The sequence below is a fragment of the Cetorhinus maximus genome, chromosome 14, assembly GCF_964194155.1.
Source record: "Cetorhinus maximus chromosome 14, sCetMax3.hap1.1, whole genome shotgun sequence".
NCBI classification, from domain to species: domain Eukaryota; kingdom Metazoa; phylum Chordata; class Chondrichthyes; order Lamniformes; family Cetorhinidae; genus Cetorhinus; species Cetorhinus maximus.
Window position 1 is genome coordinate 57945034 of NC_135892.1, and position 24957 is coordinate 57969990.

Here is a 24957-nt window from a genome sequence, read left to right on the forward strand (position 1 = left end):
TCTAAAGCACTTTGGGATGCCCATAAAAAGCATTACAGAAATGCAAGTCATTCTTTACTGTTTGGGCTCTTAGTATATGCAAAATGGTTGCAAGTTTGTTTCTAACACATTCACTGCACCTGTCATATAAAACATTAAATACTCTTCACTCTGCTGTACCCAAGCTTGGGGCTACTTGCTGTTGACAATAGGTATCAAAATGCTAGACCCCAATCTTAAAAACCTGAATAAATAAACAGGAAGATGATTAATTTCTGAAGAAATCACCAACTGTACAATCAATAAAATCTTAACCAAATCTACAGGCTATAATGCTTTATTGGATCATTGGACCATTCCATAAACAACATAATTGCCCACCCTTCCCACAATTTCAACCAAAAGCCAATAAAATTGATCATTAACAAATTGCCAAAAACAATTAAGGCAGATGTGAAAATGCAGCCACCTCAAACTACGAACAGCACAACTCACAGACATTGGCCAGAATCTTTGGCTCGGCGAGCGTGGGTGGGGCCTGCTTGCCAAGGCATAAAATGACGCACGGTGATGTCGGGCGTGAGTCCCGATGTCACCGCGCATCATTCCAATTTTCAGTTCGATGGGCGCGCACCGGAGTCAGCTGTGCGCCTGCCGAACTGTCAAAGGCCTATTAAGGCCATTTAAAAACTAATTAAACCACTTAACATAGCTTCCCGTCCAACCTTAAGGTTGGTGGGCAGGCAACGAGCCCAGGCGGCCTTTGCATTTTTCATGAAACCTCATCCACGGGTGGGATGAGGTTTCATGAATGATTCCTAAGTGAAATAAAGATTTTCATTAAAATTCGTAGACATATCCCAGCTCATGTGACACTTTCATATGAGGGGACATGTTCTAAATTGTTATTTTTTTCTTTATTAACATTTCTGAAACTCAAACTGATCTCCCTGAGGCAGCTCTGTGCCTAAGGATCTGGCCACAAGAAATCTCCTTAGGGAGATTTCTGCACTCTTTCGTGTGCAAGTGTGAAAAAGCGCAGGCCCCGACTCAGCCTACTCCCTCTGCCCACACAGGGAGCGCTGAGCGCTCCCGGGTGCATGTCACGCTGGGTGGGCCTTAATTGGCCCGCCCACATAAAATGGCGGCGTGCAGCCGATCGCGTATGATGATTGGCTGTGTGCCCGCCTGTGCCCGCTCCCACCCAACGCCCCTGATGGGGAGAAAATTCTTTCCATTGTTGCAGTGGTATGCTGACTGCAAGGATTTGGGAAATCGCTGAAAAAGGCATCCAAATGTAATCAACTGCAGTCACTTCCTCACCGCTTCTCCCCCCCGCAGCCACTTCCTTGCCTCTTCTCCTGCCCTACAGCAGCTTCCTCGCCACCTCTCCCCACTGCGGCCACTTCCTTGCCATCTCTCCATCCTGCAGCTGCTCCCTCACTGCCTCTCCTGTCCTGCAGCCTCTCTTGCTGCTGCTGCTCTGGCCTTCAGGCCTCAGGGTGAGTGCTGGTGCTCACCTTCCCATTGCTCCTCCAACCAATAAGCGTGTGGGAGAGAAACAGACAGTGATTGGAGAAGAAGTTCCTTAAAGAATCTGTCAGTTTCATGCATGGGGTGACTTTTCTCTGATTGGTTGCCCCCATGATTGAATTTTCCTGTGTTTTGGGGACTTTCGGGGGCAAATTTGGTGTTGCCCCCATGTATTTTGAACGCTGTGCTGGGGGCATTAGTGGTTGAGATGGGCAGGAGGAGGAATGGTACGGTTCTATACAAGGGCAGGGGGCTTGCAAGAACAACCCTCAAAAGGGAATGGGTGAGAGTGGCCAGAGAGATCAATTCCCAATATCTGGCCATAAGGATCTGGCCACAAGGATTTGGCAGCAGTACCAGAAGAAGTCTAATAACTTCAGGTGGATGGACAAGGTCACCGAATGCATCTTCACGTGACATTTCCTACCTGCTACACCAACAATCTTTCACATTGTTCAGTGCACCACATTCCATCTCTCATTCCTTCAGCATTCCCTGGAACTCAGGACTAATATTCAGCTACTCCACCTCACCCTCACACCCACCATTCGCTGCTTCCACAGATCTCTGACTATTCAGTTATGTAAGGCACATCATCCAAACACAGTGCTACAAAATCCCTGACATTCTGCCCTCTCTCTTGAAAGACAAGGTGGCACACAATAATGGGGAATAGGACACAACTGCAGAGGGACAAGGTGGCTCCTGAGCCCTATGGAGGAGAAAGCTCTCAACATCATGGACCATGCTGCAATAGAGCCTGTGTCATCCAGCATTGCTGAGACCATTGAGGATGACGGAATGTTCTTGCTCAACTCCTAGCTCAACCTCATCCTGAGATCTGGCATGATAGGCAAGCTGCAATGGTTTGATTATGGATCTCTTGCTCCCCACCCCATTTCCCTTCCTTACATCAACGTTTGATTTTCTGCTTTCAGACACCTAAGAACTGCTGCCTTCCAGTCACAGAAGCCCAAGGAGGAAAAGAAAGAGCAACCACACATGAGCAATGACAAGGCCCAGTCACATGAGCAGCCACTAGCTCAGAAACAGGCACTCCACATACCTTGGGGGCTACAACAGGGTTGGGATCAGCACATGGTGACTCACCAGACACAGGTGGGCTGCAACCACGCCAGGGGCAAACGTTGGTGAGTTTGCCATCTCACTGGAGGGCAAGTTTGCAGATGAGTTCTGCTAAAGAGGATTCAGATGGGTGCTGAATGGGGTGGCATACAAGAGAAGCCTGATAGGCATGCACACTGAGATGCTGGGTGCATTGACTGGCCTGCCTGACAGCCTCCTGTCCTTGTCAAGTAGCATGGAGGAGCTAGACCCCAACTTGGCAGAGGGCATCATGCACAGTTAGCCCTCTTCACAGCCTCTGTTCCATCTCCCTGTTGAGTTGCAGATCCAGAAGCAGTACAACTGCAGCCTGTATTCCTGTTTCAGGCTTCTTAGGAAGTATCTTACCTTGAGGCCTCAGATTTAACCTGCTTCGCATGTTTAACAGTGGTTGTATGAGCCTCAGCAAACCCAGTAGCTGCAGTGAGGTGAGGCCAGATTTGAGGAGAAGGCAGGTTGCTTCACAGCAGTCCTAGTGGGCCAGTGGGCTGGCGTGGGCCAGTCCTAGTGGGCACCCTCTGGCACCACCCCTCCCCGCCCCCCCAAGCTCCCACGCCATCAGATCCCCCCAACACCGGAGGCAGGGGTTAGAACTCCCCTTTTGAGATTGGTCTCCATGCCCCCAAAATCTGGGGTTAGAGATCAGACCTACTCGGTTCTGCAGCCTCCCCCAGAGTTCTCCCAGCCCAACTGGAAGTTAAATCTGTCAGTCAGGCTGACTTCCAAGCAGGAAACTGTTACAGCCAAAAGTCATATGTAGGGAAAGTCAGACTTTCAAGTTTTTCACTTGCTACCAGACCTGCCCCACTCTCTCAAGCTCATCGGCAAGTGAAAAGTTCCCTAGTTGTATCTGTTTCATGCTTTACAGATGCTGTCTGATCTGCTGGGTAGTTCCAGTATTTACATTTATTTCCGATTTCCAGCATCCACACTATTTTGCTTTTGTAAAATTAAGGATAATCAGTTCACTTCATTGCCACATAGCTTTGCTCCATTAGTGAGGCCCAACAAAGAAAATTTGGGCCATTGCTGCTCTCTACCTGATCCCCAACCACCATCCCTCCCCACCCCTTAACCCCTCCTTCCTGAGCTCCCTCCTTTGGCTTACTAGCCTGTCGATTCAGTGCCCTTCAGGCTGCCAACTTTGTAGGCCCAAAGTCAGCAAACTACTTATGGACATCTGTTTTGGTTAGTAACTAGCCAATGGGATGTTAAAGAGGTCTGTCCATTAAAAAAGACAAGGCCTTCTACTGCAGATCCTAAGTAATTCTGCCTTGCTTCCTGGCAAGGAGTTAAATTTCCCTCTAGAATCTTTTAATCTCCCCTTTCATGCATTTATAGTACCAATCCCAAATTTGTGTCCGCATGTTTACTGATTCACTGATCAGTGGAAATAATCTTTCCTGTTTACCCTGTCAAAATTTGAGCACCTCCATTAGTTCCTGACTTAATCTTGTTCACTCCAGTGAATATAGATCACTTTCATGTTTCTCATCAGTTTTAAATAAACAGTGGCTTCTAAATAAAACAAAACAGTGGCTGATCATTACGTTTTTCTACTGATCCAAATTTTCACACTTATCCAAGGAATAATGTGAACAATTAAAGGATACTGAGTTCTTTTTAAATGAAAATTCAACTGACATACTAGTTCAGTTTTACACAACACATCCAAAAAAACAAATAATTGAAAACTATAAATAAAACTAGTGAGTTACCTGGATCCCCTTGTCAGCAGCAAATAATGGCAAGTGAAAAAAATTAGTATAATTAGGAAAATTGTATAAAATAACTGAATACATGCACAAGCACTTTCATCAGTTTCAATAAACATTCCTGTGTGGCACAAACCATGCTTCTTAATCATGCCAGCAAATAAAACCAAAAATCAGAGTGCACCAGTCCACAAATTCAGAAGACCCATACCCTGGCATCACCGGGAAAATTCTGTACTAAGCTCCTACAGAATAAGGAGGGAAAAAAAAAGGAAGCTTTGTCAATGCTTCCCAGGAATATGGTGTTCAGTTTACCCTCTATAATTGGTACTCAATAATACTTACTGTACTTGCATTTTCTGGAAAGAAAAAAGTTGAATAATACTAAATCTTTAAATAATATTCCATTTAAAAACATTCAAGAAAGTAACAACTGGCAGCTTCTATTATGACAAGCACTTTTAATCAAAATAACTATTCCTAAGGTGTAGTTACCTACTTCAACTTTAATTGAAGTAGTTAAATTAACTTAAACTGAAGAGCACTTCATAGCTTCATATTTCAACTTTCAACCCATGAAAGAATGTTTAGATCTCTTCCAAGAATTTTTGTAGAGGATGTTTGTTGGATAGATTACCAATATATGTATATTTGTAGTTTAATTTCTTAATATTGACAAATTAGAAATTTATTGGAAGTTACTAGGGCTGTAACCAAATGGTTGAACACTTGATGAATTAAAGGGGAATATTACTCTAGAGAAAATTTTTCAATATAATCTCTTGTGCTCTAAGTAATTAGCCAAAGTCCACAAAGCACCATAAGCGTCTCTCTCCATTAGAGAGAGGCAATTGGTCATACATAACTTGAGGGGCACCACTCTAAAGGTGTGGGGCATGGCGAAGAGGCAGGCCTCCATGAACTACCACAGCCAGTACAAGGATTGAACCTGCACCATTGGTGTCATTCTGCATCACACTGTTACTCCAAGAGAATACTAAAAAATGTTTGTCTTTTCTCTGTGATAAGCTGCTTTTTGACAAGTGCAAAAAGAAATATATCTTTGCAATCAAGAAGGAGAAATATTAAACAATCCTTCCATTGAACACTTTTTTCGGATGAGAGCACATTACACAAAAAGTTATCTTCCCTCATATTGACACCCCCTGGGAGATGGTACTTGACTCTGAGTTTTGAGTTAATTATTAATATGTGCATGACATGATGATGTTTATATAGATAAAAAATCTTGACTACATTGTGATGAAATCTGTGGTTTCAAGGCTTGTATTTTTGAGACAGATCTTAACTGAACAGGAAAACTGAATAAAGAAACTGAAAAAGGAAACTGAACCTTCCAGGACTGCTCCAGTGAAGACATGGCCCTGAAAGCCAAGAAGAGTTCAGTGACCTGTCACTGGAATCCCTTTTGGAGGTCCGCCGTGATGTCCTCTACCCCCTCTGGCCGCAGGAGATCCAGCGATCGCACCACTCCGGCTTGGGAGATGGTGGCAGTGGTGGTCAGTGCCAACACTGCACAGAAAAGGTTGGCCATCCAGTGCAGAAAGAGGATGAATGATCTCATCCATGCCACCAGGGTACGTCAATCATCTCAGCACTCTAAACACACAAGCCCATCACACATTCACTGGCATCTCACTCACTGCCTGCTCAAGGGACATCACCACTCACTCTTTCACACACACCCTCACATCTCCATCTGGCCTCATCTCCTCTGGAGACTGCCTCCTCAGCCCTCACCATCTTGAGGCTACATACACAGATCAACATATGCCCCCACACACACCTTGGGATACCCCCCTTCCCCAGTACAGCCCTTGCCCTGCAGCCTCTTTCCTTGCCTGAGGTCATTTTTCCCCCTTCCCCAAGCAAACCCTAACCCTGCAGCTGTTGAAAAGCCACCCTCCACTTTACCACTGGTCTGGTAGGTAGAGGCTTGCCCATGAGCCCCCCTAAAAGCAATGTGGTGTTGCCTGCGAAATCTGGCGCTGATGACCGTGAGTGCTACCTGAAGCAAGGTAGGCAAACAAACCTCGAAGCCCTGAGCGAGGTGCAGGTCACCAGGTGCTAGCCCCTTATGTACCATTGTGAAACATGTTGGTGTGCAATCATGCTGATGTGAGCTCATGTTCCAGCGTGGGGGGCCTACAATTAGATTCTAATGTATTGAAATTAGCTTCCCGACAAGCAGCGGCGGGAAACACGGTCCACCACTGATGAGTGGAGCGGACGATAGCAAACTGGTTTTACGACAATGTGAAACCGATTTTTGCGATCTCCTGATATTTTTCACTCCCTCCTGCTATGATGTCTACTGGAAACAAGAATGGAAAATCCCAGCTAGAGATTGAAAACCAAAACTTCTGGGAAACTGGAACAGGTTGAAACCAGATAAAAGGACATAGAGCCATCCGAGCTCAGTTGATGATCCCTGTGGTGCAAAAGGCAGGCTGAAGAAGATGGAGACTAGATACAGGAGCTGGGAATAGGCAAAAAATACAGTAGAAGGATCTATGCCTTCAAGACCCTCGTAAGGAAAGCTGAGGAGGTTCTGCAGATGTGTGCCATTTTGATGAAGACTGTGCCCATGGAACGTGGGTTGGTTATAGACTGTTGTTGGCTGGGGATCAGGCTTAATCCTAGAAGAAGAGGAACTGGAATTCTTTGTGAGGAATCCAGAATTTTGAAGGACTTTAGGGCTGAGATTGATGAAATATATTCTAGTGGACTGCTGAGTAATTTTGAAAGACCTATCTTAGTCGTATCTGCCATTTAATATGTAATTTATTGTTTGTACTTGGCCACAATTTCTCCGTTAGTTCATGTATAATTTATGTTGATTTTGGGTTTGATTGTTACAGTAAAAGTTTTAAAAAGTTAAATCTTGTCCATCAGGTTTTCTGTTGGGATCGTTTGGAAAGTTTGGTTCGTTCATGTTAATGGTCTCCATGGGGATCATAGCAAAATGGCTAATATTGTTGTGGAAATGACATGCAGAAAGTATGTTGAATATGTTTGAGGAGGGACACTATCTTGTTAGTTGTACAAACTCATGCAAAAATGCTTCCTTTAACCATACACCTGGGATGAGCTTTCACATGTATATTAATAATACGCAGATCAATCTCTCCACAACTTCTCTTGACCCTTAATTTCCTTTGTGTTGTCTAACTGCTTGTCTGATATCAAACATTACATGAGTCATGTCTTCTTCAACTCAATTTTAAGAAGACCAGTGCAATCATTTTCAGCTTGAACAACTGCTTCCTTGCCATTGAGCCACTCTCATTCCTAGTCAGTCTTTCAGGATGAACCAGGCTGTTGGTTACGTTGCTGCCTTTTTCACTCTGAGCTGAGTTTAAACTCCATCTCCTATTCATCATAAAGATCATTTACCCCTTCAGCAACATTTCTCAGCTCAGCTCCACAGTTGTTTTCATGCCTTCATCACCTTAAGATTTGACTATTCTAATGTGCTTTGTGCTGGTCCCCCATCTGTAATCTTATAAGCTTCAAGCGCTTAAACACTGTTGCATGTTCCCACCCCACACGCCTATCACTTCTGTCCCCTCTGACCCATGCTCTGTCACCGCTGACCAACAATGGCTCTCCAACTTTAATTTCAAAATCTTTGTTTATAAATCTCTTCATGTCCATGTTCAATCCTATCTCCACTCCCAGATCCCCTCCTTATCGCTCCGTTCCTCTAACTCTGGCTTTAGGTATACCATTCCCACTTTGTCCACCATTGGTGGCAGGGTTTTTGACTGTTTCAGTTCTACTTTTTAGAATGCCCTCTCAAATCTCTCTCCACTTGGCCAAGACCAAACTCTTTCAGTTGTCCAATCTCATATCTCCTTTCCTGACTTAGCATCTGTTTTCTTTACTCATAACAGTGATGTGTCTTATTTACATTATTTATGTGCCTTAGGGCACATGTAATTTGTGTAATTTATTTACATTAAAAAACTATATAAATGTAAGTTGTTGCTTATCAAGTCCATTGTTTTAATGGGTTCAAGGGTAGGCAAATTACCTATTTTAATTTACAGTGAAGAGTTAAATAATGGTTTTGATAAGTTGCTATTTTTATCAGCCCTGGTATTTACTTATTTAGGTCATAGCTTTTTTCACATGACCAGCAGTAAAAATGTAAAATAAAAGAAAGCTGTTCATAACACAAAGTAAAGCAATCTATATTACTTAGATTTTATAAATGGCAACACAAAGAAAACCTGCTTTTGAATGGAAATAGTACATGTGCTGTATACTGTGGCTAGCTTAACTGTATGCTATTGTTACAATTATGAGGTTTATAAGATGATGATGTATCTTTAAACTTAGGGTAAAATGAAGGGAGTCATGTGACCTGTTCTGAAGTCTGCCTGAGAGAAAGCCTGGGTGGTTTGATTGTTAGAGATCAAAGGAAGACTTACACTGTTTTATAGGAAAGAAAGTGCAAGGTATTTCTGCTTGGAGACAATGGCATCAGTCTCTGAGTTCACAATGTGTCGACTCTGAGTCTCCTAAAATTCCAGAAATTTGTTATAGGCATTGTGTTGTAAACAGTTGTACTGTAAACTGTCCATTTACTTCTATGATAAAAGAGAGTTGGTGACAAGACTAACTAATCAGCATCTCTACCTGGATGCAAGGTTACTATATTTCATTGCCAACAGGAAAAGGGCAGAAGAAGCCTTTTTTGAGATCAGGTTACAGGCTTCCCTACAAATCAACAAATATTTCAAACAGACAGCAGAGGTTCTATGCGTCAGGAGAGAGAAAAAAAACTGCTTAGATTTGTACACGACTACAGCTGGATGTGGGAGGGAGACAGTCTCAAATTGAAGAGATGCATCCTGCAGATATCTATGGGATGAGAGATTTGTCCTGGCATGAAGAATTATTGGAACAGGCTTTACTGCTGGTGGTGGATTTAAGGAACTCTCCGAAATCTGAGGAAAGCACCTGGAGAGGGTCACTCAAAGTTACTACTTGGTGAAATTGGAATACAGGAATTGAAGCTGGGTGCAACTGTAGCCTGTTTGTTATAAGGACTGTAATTCCATGGAGAGTACAATGTGTAATAGGTAAAAAAGAGGAATGTTCCTTTCTGTAGTTTAAAGTATAAGTTGCATACAAAAAGAAGATAGCATGTAGTCAATAGCGCTTTTAGTCATTTGTTACAGTAAAAGTTTTAGAATGTGAAATCTTGTGTTATTCTTTCGGCTATCAACTGGAAGCTCGAATTTATTTTTTAAATGTTTTTGGTCTCTACGGTGATCGTAATATTATACACTAACCTTAGAAATCATTAAAAGCTCAAAAGCATCTAATACTTAATGTCAAAACCAGGATACATAATACAGAGTGTTACATACAGAACATGTTTTTATAACGTCAATACACGTGCTTTTATTTAATAAACGCATACAAAATACTTACTTGACAATTCCCTGCCTCCAAAGGAAAGCAAGTTAAAACATAATACAATGTTAAGTGTTTCTTACCAGCTGTTCAAGATTTTAAAATAACTGCATAGCGACTGAGGGTATTAACACGTTTGCTGTTTTTCAGGCAGTAAATTCACACTATAATCATAATACTAAACAGATAAGGAAGGCATTTTGTGTCATTTTATTTACTTTATTTGTCCTTATATAAGCTTTATCAGTCACGTAGGCAAGACAGTTTAGATCTAGTTTTAGCTGGTGCTGGTAGTACTCAAACCTGCACCTGCAGGAGTCAGATACCAACATTTTAATCAGTGTGCTTTGGCCAAGTTACAAGATAGTTTGATGGCATTATTACTATGTTAAGTGTGGTAATACATACTAAAATTTCACATCGATCTAGCTTGACACTTGAAATTGTTTTGAATTTTGTGAAATGAAATGGTGGATATTTGATACTTGCAAATGAAATATGGTTTATTTTAAATCAGTGCCGAGAAGCAAATCCATGTAGATTTTCTACTTGGATATGACCCCATCTCTTTATTTATTATTGAGTACTATTTTTATATTACAAATATCAGAGGGTTGTATTCAGGCAGTATACTAACTGAAATATTATGTCAAAACGTGCTCAGCAGACTAACTTGAATGTTGATTGAAGAACAGCAGAAGCAGTGGCATAGAGAGAGTTCAAATGTAGAAAACTATGAATTTTACGGATATTCAATATTCTATACCATGCAGTAAAGGAGCTAACCACTGCAGTACTTTCACATACTACTATATAGTATTCCATTCAAAACATCACCAAAACTGTCAGATCAAAAGAGTAGGTAGATCTGTTTCAAGGGGTGCTCTTTGAATAGAATTCAAAAGCAACAATGGAAAAATATTCAATTAAGTATTTTTTAAATCACATCACAGCAAAAGAGTGGTTTAGTAACTGACCTTAAAACTTTTTCATTAAAAATACTGTCAATTCATTTAAGCAGCAAAATAAAACAAAAAATGATTACGTTCTAATGACCATGGACAATTTTTTTTCCAAGACAACTTAAATCTATTTCACTGGAAAACATTTAATGTCACTTTTATACAATGTCTGAGAATAATGAAATTTTTCATTAGTAAGATTCTTATTTCCTCCTCAAAAATCAATGTATATGACACTTCCTCATATTCTCTTTATACAATTAGCATGTATTTTTAAACTTTCTCCTCCTTTCTCCTGTTAGTGCCAATTCATGTAGGGATATGGTTTCATGTGCATGATATAGTACTTCGCAAAAGATACCATTCACCATGCATAACTAAGAATATGCATCATGTCAGCTTATTCAACTGTGAGGGCATCATAACCAAAGGTTACCTGATGTTCACACAAGCACAATTTCCAGCAGAAATCACTGAATAACAATTATACTAACAGGAACCCAGGATGATTTTTCCATCTATAACCCAGGAATAATACAAATATTTGGAACTGTCCTTTTCAGAAATTTTTAAAATATGCTTAATGCTTCTAAAAAATATAATCCTAAAGTGGGCAAGCCATCAAGCATTTCTGCAAATCTTGAATTGGGGATTTTCTACTTCGTGTCTTGGTCAGCAGAAAGACAGTGCAGAGTTGTGCTAACTGATCCAAGAATACTTATAGCTAACAAGCAGCATAGGACTGGCACATGCAGGGTCAGTAATTGTCAGTTGTGACCTAAAACTTTGCTGCATTTCATCATAAGCAAGATGGAATGCTAACTTCTGAGAAGCATTGTGAATTGGCACAGAGAGCCACCATTCATGGAACATCATCTTGACTTCAGCAGTCAAACTGGGAGTTTAGTGCTGGGTTACTTTGTCACTTTTCTGAAGAATAATGTCTGCTGCTAGAGTTTCCTTTCCCTTATTTTTTTTCTATCCTTTCTTAGCCCCTATCCCTCACCATGCTAGTTACAAAGTTCACATTTTTCTGAGGCTGTTAAATTATTGAATTTTTATCCTCACATTGTGACACCCATCTTAATTATCCCCTTTAACTTTAGCCTACATGTAAATACATTCTCCTACAACTACTCTGCCCTTTAGATTCATCCAATGTTATAGTAACATGTTAGCTATGGCATTACTAATATTATTCTAATGGGTCTACAAAGGAAAATTACAATTGAGCACCCACAGCATTCTAGAATAGATAATTCCAAAACTTTATGACTCTTTGAACAAAGAAATTTCTCATCTTAGTCCTAAATGGCTGACTCCTTATTCTGAGACTGTAATCCCCAGTTATAGACGCCCTAGCAAGGGGAAATATACTCTTAGCATCCTATCAAACCCCTAAAGGGGTGGTGTCCACAAATGTTTTTTCCTTTTGCCACGTGGATGACTTGTATGTTGAATAAGAATATATATTAAAATAAAATCACCTGCAAATCCTAAAATTGGGTTGGAAAAGCAGTTAAGGCTATTGTGGATACCAAATATTGAGGAAGAATGTTACGTACACCTATTAAGTTTTTATTTTATGCAGGAGGTCTATCCTAAAGGGAAGAACCTTGTTTATATACCTAAAGTATCATGGTATGATTAAGGTTTAATACAGTTATTACTGACATTCTACGTGTTCAAACTGTTACAATATCCAAAAGACATTATTTAACTTGTGCAGTGAGTTTTCTATGCAAAATACAGATGTACATTTTAATGAAATTCAGCACTAAGAAAAGGAAAAGAAATCATCTAAACCAAAGTTAACAAAAACCAATGACAAAGCTCATTAGCCTTAATGAGATGTAATCAGTACTGCTAATAAAGGGGATTTTCAAAGCAATCATATCAATAATGTACCTTTCTTCCGTTGAGACTTCTTTTGGTTGGAGATGTGGCTTTGTGCCTGACATCTCCCTGATACTAACTGCATAGATCTTGGTTGTGTAATCGATGGATTTCTCTTTTGCAACATCACTGTCATACCCTAGAAAAATGCAGAGTTAATGTTTTTTTGCAATAGGATCAGAAAAGTACTTCTCTTCCATTTTATGTTCAAATAATATTTTTAAAGATCCCATTTTTGTTGCAATTTTAATATAATTAACAATCCAATATATTATTTATATATATATATATGTATTCTGAAACCATAGTTCTAACTGCAAGTATTGGTTACATGCAAAAAAAATGTTGCTGTTGAAAATAAGAACGGACTAGTTCATGCAGGGATATGGTTTCACGTGCATGATCTAGTACCTTGTCCTAGACACCATTCATCGTGCATAACCAAGAATATGCGTGATGGCAGATTATTCAACTGTGAGGGCATCACAGCCAAAGGTCACCTCAGGCTCACACAAGCACAATTTCCAGCAGAAATCACTGAATAACAATTATACTAACAGGAATCCAGGATGATTATTCCATCTATAGCCCAGAAAAAATACAAATATTTGGAACTGTCTTTTTCAGAAAATTTTAAAATATGCTTACTGGTTAAAAAAATATAATTTTAAGGTGGGCAAGCCATCAAGCATTTCTGCAAGTCTTGAATTGAGGAGTCGTTCCTTATATTTACCACAGTTCCATAGTAGTCTAAATACAACAGTAGCAGATCTATCATTATAATACAACAAATTTACTGAAAAAGATGACTGCTCAAAATGTAAAAATATTATTATGGCAATATGGCTCACCTACACGCGCTAGAAGCTACATATGTTCACACACAGGGCCCTGCCCTTTGCAAACATGTGTATGTCCACGCTTTGCGCATTTTTCAAATAAACAAAGCTTGGGGAACAGCCATTCCCTGGTTCATTCCCCATGGCAATACTTTGACCAATCAGAGTCGACCTGCTTGGTTTGAATTTAAACAAAAGCTTGCCAGTTAACTGTTTCCTGGTGCATTCTTCAAGGCAACACCTCTATCAATCAGAGTCCACTTGCCAACCAATCAGCACTTTCTTCTCATACAGTATAAATAGTTGTTCCCTTCACAATTGGTATTCTTGTGAATCTTTCCTGATGAGTGCAAGGCATAAAAGCTTCGACAGCTTGTGTCTTTTTTCAACAATATCAAGTTCTGTACTAACAAATGACTATTTAAAAATATTATTTATACACTTTTATTGATATTGAAACTTCAGAAATTTATTTTTGCAATACTATTTATCTACCATTTTACAAAAGATGCATGCTCCTCTGACAAAAGTAGCATTGTGTAGCATGGCCCAGTGATGGAGGTTGGCACTGCAACGAAGCAGGTGTAGCAGCCTCTGGAGATACCCCCATGAACACCTTCACAATTAGGGTAACTGCCACATGCATCGCAGCTGTAAGCAGAGGCAAATGAGCAGGATGCCTCTACCTCCTCCGAGGCCACAAGGGGAACACTGCAGAGAAGTTATAGGGCAGTATTTTCCCAAATTTGTCCTAAGTGCAGTAGCGGGCGGTCAAAATGGCGTCCTACCTGCCGATGGTGGGTTTTCACGCCGTATCGTTCCAAACCTGCCACATTATTTATGCATTCCTGGGAAACACGCCGTTTCCCTGGCAGGTGGGCTCTCATTCGCCCTCCCACCATCACCTTGCCATTGCATCATGCCGGCCTCTATGTTTAGAAGGTAGCCACCAGCACAGCGCTCATCGCTACCAGCTCACCACCACTGCCCGGAAGACGTGGCCAGCAAAGGAAAAAGACTGCTTCCCCCGGTTTAATGACAGGTCCCTCGAGCAACTGCTAGATGCCGTGGAGGCCCGCCGGAATGTACTGTACCCCAGCTCTGGCTGCAGGATGGGCAGCAATGTGACCAATCCGGCTTGGGAGGTGGTGGCAATGGTGGTCAGGGCCAATGCCCTTCAGAAGAAGGCAGCCAGCCAATGCCACAAGAGGATGAATGATCTTCTTTGTCCCGCCAGGGTAAGTCACTCTTTTCATCACTCTCAACTCTCACACTCACAAACGCAGCACACATCCAGAAAATGCTGGAAAAACTCAGGAGGTCTAGCAGCACCTGTGCAGAGAGAAACAGAGTTAATGTTTTGAGACTGTATGACTCTTCATATGGACTCGAAACATTAACTGTTTCTCTCACCACAGATGCTGCTAGACCTCCTGAGTTTTTCCAGCATTTTCTGTTTTTGTTTCAGATTTCCAGCATCCACAGTATTTTGCTTTTAACACACCCATGGGGACCTCACTCACTGCCAGTTCAAGGGAAATCACCATTCACTCTCTCACACATACCTTCATTGTCCTCAGCCCATCCATGGGACCACTCACCACCCACACAGGCCAGGCACATTTATCATCTGGCTCGACAGGCGTCCTGCCTACACTTTCTCCATCTCTATCCATGCAGGACAAGCTGGCACACAAGAGAGAGAGGTCACAGATCAGTGGTGGAATGCCCGAAATCAAGGTCCTCACGGGCTTTGAAAACAGCCCTCCAGCTGGCCGGCAAGGATCTGGACCGGTCCTGTGCTGATGGTGATATCGGTGCTGCTCTAACAAGTGAGGGTCCAGCAGTGCAACATCCATCAGACAACCATGCCGTGGGTGATGTGTCCTGTTTCACAGGCCACTGCCATGCACTAGTTATCTCTCCTTGCTTTCACAGGCACATCTGCCAAACAGCCGACAGTCCATGACCCAGGGCCTCCAATCAAGCCTCGAAGAGACCTCCAAAGGGGAATCTGAAGGCACCCTCCACTAAGTCCGGTCACAGCGCTCACCCACATCCTCCACCTGTGCAGAGCCTCACACCTCGGTGGGATCTAGCTTTAGAATAGCCTGGGGATCACAATCTGGTGAGCACATCACATTGTCCGAGTCACAACAGGCGGTGGCAGGGACTTCCCAGGTCCCCGGCATTCAGAGGACTGATGGAGGCCAGAAATTTGCTGAGTCCGAGTCAGATGACAAGCCCCTGGCCTTGGTCATGTTACAGTTGCTGCAGCTGCAAAGGCAAGCTTGGGAACATCAGGAAGAGATGTCCACTGCTCTCCTCAGATTGCAAGGCACGATGGAGGAGTCTTCAGGCTGAGGTGATAGCACCGGCATGCCAATGCACCGAGGACAACACTGGTAGGATGGTGGCCGCCATGGAGACCTTGGTCCAGGACGTCGTTCTGGCATTACTACGTGGGCTCAACTTCATCTCTGATGTCATAGTTGGCTTACAACAGTGTGTATGCGAGAGGGGTGCGGGGTAGCTCGGTCTCACTCCAGTTATCCCTTCCCCTCAAGGAGTCAGCAGGCACCCATAGGGAGGATCATCAGCAGGTGCACACTCCAGGTCCATCCACCCAGGTGACTCCGGGAGTGACTGGCCCATCTGAATCCCCTCTTCTTGTGACCTCAGCAACTCCAGCTTCACAGGCCGAGGAGGGTGCCACTGCCACACAGCAGGACCCCGAAAGCAGTCTGGGGCCTTCCAAGTCTCGGCCCTCCAGAGAATGCCCGCCAAAGTTATCACAGACAGGGCATCGCAGTCAGCAGGCTGTCTCCACCTACGCTGTGAATGTCCGGGGAGCACCAAGACATAGCCACAAGGTTAGGGAAGTTAACAAGAATTAGTTGCACAGCCTGCACACGGGTGTTCATCACTTGTACATACTGTTCATTATTGTCAATAAACTCTCAAGAATGTCTCCCTGCCTATGGCTCCTTGTTCTGATGAGCAGTGTTCTTGTCACTCAGATGTGAAACCTTTCTGCACAAGATAAAGGCAGGTGTCTCAGTCCAGGGCCTCTTCCCTGTGCTGTGTGCAGGCTTCAGGCCAAAGTGATGGTCCGGCCGCACACTCCCATGACACATTACTGATGCCTGCACCTCAGCGGCGCATGTCATTGCTGCCAGAACATAGTGCACAGGCACCACAGAGTTCTCTCATTCTCAATGTTCTTTCAGCACCTATAAGGAGGGGTTGGTCCCCATCTCTTCAGCATCTGTGACCACTGAAGGGCTCAGGTGCTGAAGGCAGACAAAGGATCGGGTGCTTCTAAAGTTTCTTGGCTGCGCTTCTATGATATGACCCTGATCATAGAGCGCAAGCAAGCTGCCCTTGGCCAGACAGGAGTCAGACATTCTCAGAGGCTATGTGAAGATTTATGGAGTGTCCTCACTGCATGTCGTCATCATCCTCCTGCAATTGAGTGACTTTTAGGGCCTCCACTGCATCTCCACGACAGGAGCATTCTCACAGAGGGTATTCGCGCTGCCATAAGCCAGACTGGAGTCAAACGTTCACAAATGTACTGTGAGGATCTATGGGGTCACCTTACTGCATGTTGTCATCATCCTCCACAAATCTAGCAGCTATGAGGGCCTCCTGAGCATGTCTGCCTTGTCTAGCCAATGCGAGGGCCTCATCCCCATCATTGTCGCCTCTGACGGCCTCCTCACCCTCATCCCCCTCGGCATCCTCCTCATCGGAGGAGACGTGCAGCCACCCCATCTTCTCCTCAGCCAGCACGTGTTCCAGTTGAAGCGCTAGGTTGTAAAGGGCGCAGCAGATGACCACGATGCATGACACCCTCTGTGGACTGCAGGGCTCCAACAGACCAGTCCAGGCACCGGAACCTGATCTTCAGCATCCCGATGGTTTGCTCCCCCAAGTTGCAGGTTGCTGCAGGAGCCTTATTATACCGTTGCTCTGCTGCAGTCTGAGGCTGTCGCATGGGTGTCATCAGCCATGGCCTCTGTGGGTAGCCCTTGTCCCCAAGGAGCCATCCGTGCAGCTTCTGTGGACCCTGGAAGACTCCAGGGATCTGTGACTGACTGAAGATGTAGGAGTTGTGCACACTCCCTGGAAACTGTGCGCATACCTGCAGGATGTGTTTCTGGTGGTCGTATACCAGCTGCACATTCAGTGAGTGGAATCCCTTGAGGTTGATGTAGTCCACCATGTGCAGTGATGGAGACCTGAGTGCCACACGGGTGCAGTCGATCACACCCTGCACCTGTGGGAATCCCGAGATCCGGGCAAATCCAATGGCCCTTGCATCCTGGATGTTCCGGTCCCGGGCGAAATGCACAAAGTTGTATGCCATGGAGAAGATGGTATCCATGTCCTCATGGATGCATTTGTGAGTGGCAGCTTGTGAAATCTCACAGAGGTCACCTGTGGAGCCCTGAAAGGAGCCACTGGCATAGAAATTGAGTGTTGTGGTCACTTTCACAGCTACGGGCACTGGATGCGTTCCATGTCCCCTTGGTGCCAAGTCCAGCAGTAAGTGGCAGATGTGAGCGACCAGGTCCCTAGACATGCGCAGTTGTCGGCGACACTGGTTCTCAATCATCTGCAGGAATGATAGGCGGTGTCTATAGGCCCTAGGTTTCAATAGGCGCTGCCCAACCATGGCTCGCTGTCACTCCTGGTCAGTGTGTGTGGGAACCCCAGCAGCCCCTTCTTCCTGAGGTTGTTGTTCCTGCCTTTGCACGGCCAGGTGCCTCAGTCGTTCTCTCTCTCCATCTTCTTCGCTCTCTGTAGGCCATCAGGCATACAGCTGGGTCACCAGGCTCTATGCTCCAGGTGTGGTCCTTCTGCGGCATGAAAGAGAGAGAAAGAGAGATGTGGTTAGCATGGGTGTACTTAGTACCTTTCCTGGCCCTGTGTGACAGCCTCTTAACGCTTGCCGGAGAGTACAGGCCATCCTCAGATGCCCAAAGATGATTGCGCTGCCTGGCTTACCTATCAGCCTGCGACATGGGGGAGACAGCTCCTAACCGGGTTGTTGAGATTGCAAAGGGCTGTCAGCGCCTCTAGCAGTGACTGTTACATGGCCAGTGTTGTCGAGGAGATTGTACAACATGTGCAGTCCAACTGCTCCGCGGTCCAGTAAAGTGGTCGCGGACTCGCAGTCTGTGCCGAGGATGGTGTAAGGTCTGGAGCGTTTGGTGGCATTTTGGTGCCTATGCGTTGCTTGCATGGGCGGGCCGGCTAGAAGCCCGACCCCAATCATATCACTGTGGCTGCGCCTGAACTGTCTCAGCTGCAGGGGGATGGTCAGTTTATACAGGTGTCCCTACTGCGTGGCCACTTCCCTCGCCTACCCGCGCTCCACCTCGATTACTTATGCGTGGGATCCAACGCTAGAGCAGCAGTTGCCACCCCCCCACATCCCGACAACAGTCGCCTCTGACGCTGGGTAGCAGTTTCCCCAGGACACCATCCCCTTGAAAACAGTTGCCTTGGAGGCACAGCGACACTTCACCCAGGCCCCCGTGGCGCCCCTGAAGCCTGCAAAGCAACAGGCGACCCTGGCGAGCTGTGAAAAACGATGCTGTTCACTGACCTCAGTTCCCCCAAAGTGAAGGCCGCCAAGTGCATGTCGGCTGTGTGCTGTTGTGAAACATGTCGACGTGCTTTTCTGCCGACGTGGACAGACAATCTGGTAGAACCAAGAGCCTGGAGGGGTGGCCTTTAAATGATATGCTGATATATTATAATGAGCTCCCTGATGACCGTTGGCAGGAAACACAGCCCGCCATCGGCAGGCTGAGCGGAAGATCGTGACCTGCCTTCCTGCCGTCATGAAACCGATCACGCCACATTGTCCATATACGATTCCGCCCATAAGTCACTGAATCAGTTACATCGCAGAAGGAGGCCATTCTGCCCATCGAGTACATTCTGGTCTCCTCGGAGCAAGCTAGTCAGTGCCACTTTCCCACTTGATCCCCGTAGCTCTGCAAATTAATTTCCTTCAAGTATGCATCCAATTTCCTTTAGAAATGATTGACTGTTTTTGCTTCCACCACAGTTGTGGCCAGCGAGGTCCAGGTTCATTACCACTCGCTGGTTTAAAAACTTCTTCCTGTCATCCCCTGCATTCCTTGCCCAAATCCTTAAATTGGTGTTCCCTAATCTTTGTACTTTGTGCAAGGTGAGATTCAGGAGCCTGGATCATTCCAGTGGTGAACTTCAATATGATCCAGCAAGAGTCTCCCAGGCTACGGTGGTCTGTTGCGCTTTGCACAACCTGGTGCTGCAAAGGGGGGTGGCCCTGGTTGATGAGAAATTAATGGAGCATGAGGCATCCTAAGACAAAGGTAAAGACAAGGAAGCTGACAATCAGCCACAGCATCCTACCTTCCTGAGGGGCCGCCTGGAGAGCATCAAGATATAGGCACAAGGGAAGTACAGAGGGTGCTTATATACACTTCATCTGATGACCTTTTCCACCGCAGCCATTCAGCCAAATAAAGGTCCACATTCAATCTATACTGTTGGTATTTACCTCTGCTCTAAGCCAAGACCTGATCCCCCATAGCCACCTGGTGCTTCGCAATGTGCAAAAGAGGACCACACACCAGGGTCACCCCAACCAGCCCTTGGGGTGACCCCATGCTACTACTGCAATGCCAGAGGGCCACCAACAATGAATGGAAACTTGCATAAATCAAGTAAGACCTTAATTACATAAAATGTTATCAGAATCAAGCAGAGAAGCATTAACTATGTGTTCACCCATGAGGTCCAGGTGCATCTAGTGCATTTCCTTAATTCTTTTATGAATGCTCTTTTATGGTGCTCCCATCTCACTACCAGCTGCAGTAGAGACAGGATACTGAACCTGCTCCCCCGTGGCCTGCAATGACCTTAGTGGCTGCCCTCTGGCTGCTTGAGGCCTGGAGGGCCCTGGCATGCTGAGAGGCTCCTGTGCAGGTGCAAAGGCCTTTGTCATCCCAGAAACTTGAGGTGCTGGCGTCACTGGCAGAGGGGCTAAAAAGCTGCTGTCCACAGCGGGATCATCCTAAGAAAAGCTGCCAGGGGCAGAAGCCAGCTGCTCCTCCTCCCTTCCGAGGCATAATTGTACCTCTCTGCTAACCTGAGAAGGATGGGAACCTGGTGGAGAATCCAGGTGCCCTGACCCCCTCTCCCCCTGCCACTGCTGGATAGAGCTCATGGACAAGGTGATGGTATGTAGGTCTGCGTGCATCTCTGGCATCCACTGACTGTTCTCTGGATGTGGCTCTCCAGGAGAGTTGCCAATCACTTGATGGAGAAAGCCATGCCCATAGATGAGAGGGAAATGACAGTACTCATGGCCTGAATTGACGCCTCCAGCGTTCAAGTCATGGTGCAGATACCCTCTGGAAACTCCACCAGATCTTTAGGCACCACACGCTGAATTTTTAGCATCTGATGCCTTATGGAGGACTCCAGTGGCACTTCATCAATCTGAGACTCAACATGGGCCTGACCTCCCACAGTCCCATGACTGTCAATGGCTTTGTCTATCACAGCCTCCAACAGCTGGTGAGGCACATGTGTGGTGCTCTCACTCAGTTGTGAGTTTGAATGCATTCCTAGTGAGGTGAAAGTATCTGCACTGATGGAAAGTATGAGGGAACGATGTGATGCTGCACCCTCTGAGGCATCCTCCTCCTCAGAGATGGAGGATGTCCCCAGGAGACTGCAACTTTTTGTTCCTATGGTTGAACTATGAGAGGAAACACAATGACCTGCAGTTTTCACCCTCCAGACACGAGCCCACAAAATCGGCTGCAGTTCATTGATTTCTGTACATTGGAAGACATGGGAGCGCTGTCTTGCAATCAAATGCAATCCCTTAAGCTTTCTCCACCTGACTGCTTCTGATAAAAAAGAATGAGATAATGCTGGGTACAGAGAGCCTCAGTCACCTCCCTTATGTGACAGTGAACTGCAAACTGTGAAATGTTGCTTATATTTCCAGCAGCAGACGGGAGGGAGCCAGATTCATAAAGTTTAAGATCTATTCTCACCTTGACAAATGCAGACAATGCAATCCTTGTCCTGCTTTGAAGTTGCAATTGTGGCTGCAGCACTTGGCAAGTTACAGCTGAGACCTCTTTAGTGAAGTGAAGACGTCTTAAGCATAGGTCTTCGCTGAGGGTGAGGAAGGACCCTTGGAGGATATAGCCACTTAAGAACATAAGAAATAGGAGTAGAAGTAGCCCATTTGACCCCTTGAGCCTGCTCCTCCAGTCAATAAGATCATGGTGATCTGAAAGTGGCCTCAACTTTACTTTCTCCCCCGATTCCCATGACTCCCTTATAAATCAAAAATATTTCTAACTTAGCTTTGAATATTTTCAGTAACCCATCCTCCACTGCTCTCTGGGGTAGGGAATGCCAAAGATTAATGACTCTCTGAGAGAATAAGTTTTTCCTCATTTCCATTTTAATGGGAGACCCCTTATTCTGAAAATGTGCCCCCTATTACTAAATTCCCCCATGAGGTGATGTATCTTTTCAGCATTGACCCTGTAAAGCCCCCTCAGAATCTGATATGTTTCAATAACATCACCTTGCATTCTTCCAAACTCCAATGAGCATAGGCCCAACCTGTTCAACCTTTCCTTATAAGACAACCCCTTTATCCTAGGAATCAACCTAGTGAACCTCCTCTGAACTGTCTCCAATCCAAGTATTTTACTCCTTACTTAAGGAGACCAAAATTATACACAGGGCTCTAGGTGTGGTGTCACCAGTGCCCCGTACAGTTGTAGCATAACTTCCCTATTTTTATACTCCATTCCCCTTGTAATAAAGACCAACATTCCATTTGCCTGCTAATTAGGGAGGTGGTGGCATAGTGGTATTTTCATTGGACTGGTAATCCAGAGACCTAGAGGAATGCTGTGGGGACCCGGGTTCAGCCACCATGGCAGATGGTTGAATTTGAATTCAATAAAAATCTGAAATTAAAAGGCTAGTGATGATCATGAAATCATTGTTGATTGTCATAAAAACCCATCTGGTTCACAAATGTCCTTTAGGGATGGAAATCTGCCATCCTCACCTGGTCTGGCCTTCATGTGACTCCAGATCCACAGTAATATGGTTGACTCTTAAATGTCCTCTGAAATGGTCTAGCAAGCCACTACTTGTATCAAACCGCTAAAAAGTCAATAGAAAGGAATGAAACTGTACGAAACACTCAGCATCGACCTAGGCACCGGAAATGACAGAGCAAACCCAGCCCTGTTGACCCTGCAAAGTCTTCCTTTAAACATCTGGAGAGCTGTCTCATAGACTGGTCAAGCAAGAGCCTGACATAGTCATACCCGCGGAATCATACCTTACAGATCATGTTCTAGACACCACCATCACCACTCCTGGTTAGGTCCTGACCCACCGAAAGGTCAGACCCAGCAGAGGTTGTATACAGTCGGGAGGGAGTCGCCCTGGGAGGCCTCAACATTGACTCCGGCCCCCATGAAGTCTCATGGCATCAGACCAAACACGGGCAAAGAAACCTCCTGTTGATTACTACGTTACAACACCCAACCCCCAACCCCCAGTCAGCTGATGAATCAGCACTCCTCCATGTTGAACACCACTTGGAGGAAGCACTGAGGGTGGCAAGGCTGCAGAATGTACTCTGGGTGGGGGACTTCAATGCCCATCACCAAGAGTGGGTCAGTAGCACCACCACAGACTGAGATGGCCACGTCATAAAGGACATAGCTGCTAGACTGGGTCTGCGGCAGGTGGTGAGGGAACCAACAAGAGGGAAAAACATACTTGACCTCACCAACCTGTCTGCCACAGATGCATCTGTGACCACCACACAGTCCTTGTGGAGACGAAGTCCCATCTTCATATTTAGGATACCCTCCACCAGGCCAGGGAGAAGGTAAGTGTCTAAAGTAAGTGTACAGGATTTGGGGGGTGCAGGTGTTCGAGGTCTTTGGGATGGGGGGGTGGGGGTTGGTGGGGGGGTGTCGGTTGGAGATCCGGGAGGGTTGGAGTTACAGGGATTCGGAGATCCGTGGGGGGGGGGGGGGGGGGGGGGGGGGGGGTGGGGGGGGGGTGGGGGGTGTAGTTCCGAGGTCTGAGGAGTGGTGAGAGGGGGGCCAAGGACCGGGGGTCCAAAGTCTGGGGGGATCCGAGGTCTCGAGGTCCGCAGGGTTGGTGGGGAGGGGGGGGGTCTGAGTTCTGGGGACAGTCGGAAGTTGGGGTGTGGGGGTTGTTGGATATCGGGGAGAGGTATGGGGTGTCGGACATCGGGGATGGGTATGGGGTGTCAGCGGTCGGGCGGCTGGGGGATCCGAGATCCGGGGGCGTGGGAGGTGTCGGGGGGGTTTGGGGTTGAGATTCGGGCAGGTCAGGGGTAATTGCCATGCAAACCCTTACCTGGGAACCTCCAAGAGGGATTCCCCAATGTATCTTTGGGGCACCCCCCAAATCTGACACCGGGGAGCTTGGAAGTTATGGACTATTATTTTTTCTAGCCACCCCTTGTTGGTTTCTAAAATTTTCCCAATCTTCTGGCTTATCTTTACAGCATCATACACATTTTCTTTCAATTTGACCCCATCCTTAAAGTCCTTAGTTAGTCATGGTTGGTTGATCCTTCTCATAGAGTAATTTCTTTCTCAATGGAATATATCTTTTTTGAGAGTAATTAAATATTTCCGTAAATGTCTGCCACTGCTAGTCCTGAATGGTGGTGGACAATTAAACAACTCACTGAAGGAGGAGGCTCCACAAATATCCCCGTCCTCAATGATAGGGGAGCCCAGCACATCAGTGCAAAAGATAGGGCTGAAGCATTTGCAACAATCTTCAGCAAGAAGTGCCAAGTGAATGATCCATCTTGGCCTCCTCCGGAGGTCCCCAGCATCACAGATGCCAGTTTTCAGCCAATTTGATTCACTCCATGTGATAACGAGAAACAGCTGAAGACACTGGATACTGCAAAGGCTATGGGCCCAGACAACATTCTGGCAATAGTACTGAAGAATTGTGCTCCAGAACTTGCTGCGCCCCTAGCCAAGCTGTTCCAGTACAGCTACAACACTGGCATCTACTGGCTATGTGGAATATTGCCTAGGTATGTCCTGTGCACAAAAAGCAGGACAAATCCAACCCGGCCAATTACCGCCCCATCAGTCTACTCTCGATCCATCAGTAAAGTAATGGAAGGGATCATCAACAGTGCTATCAAGCGGCACTTGCTTAGCAATAACCTGCTCACTGGCACCCAGTTTGGGTTCTGCCAGGGCCACTCAGCTCCTGACCTTATTATAGCCTTGGTTCAAACATGAACAAAAGAGCTGAACTCCTGAGGTGAGGTGAGCATGACTGCCCTTAAGATCAAGGCAGCATTTGACTGAGTGTGGCATCAAGGGGCCCTACAAAACC

At 45.3% G+C, this 24957-nt stretch overlaps 1 protein-coding gene across 1 annotated transcript in view; it reads right to left on the minus strand.

Moving 5' to 3' along the window:
* Positions 1-24957, minus strand: part of LOC144689682 (echinoderm microtubule-associated protein-like 6) — a 693547-nt gene that overhangs the window by 93171 nt on the left and 575419 nt on the right. The window contains exon 27 of the mRNA XM_078556972.1: positions 12671-12797. Coding sequence (XP_078413098.1) covers positions 12671-12797 — 127 coding nt within the window. The remainder of the gene's footprint in view (positions 1-12670; positions 12798-24957) is intronic.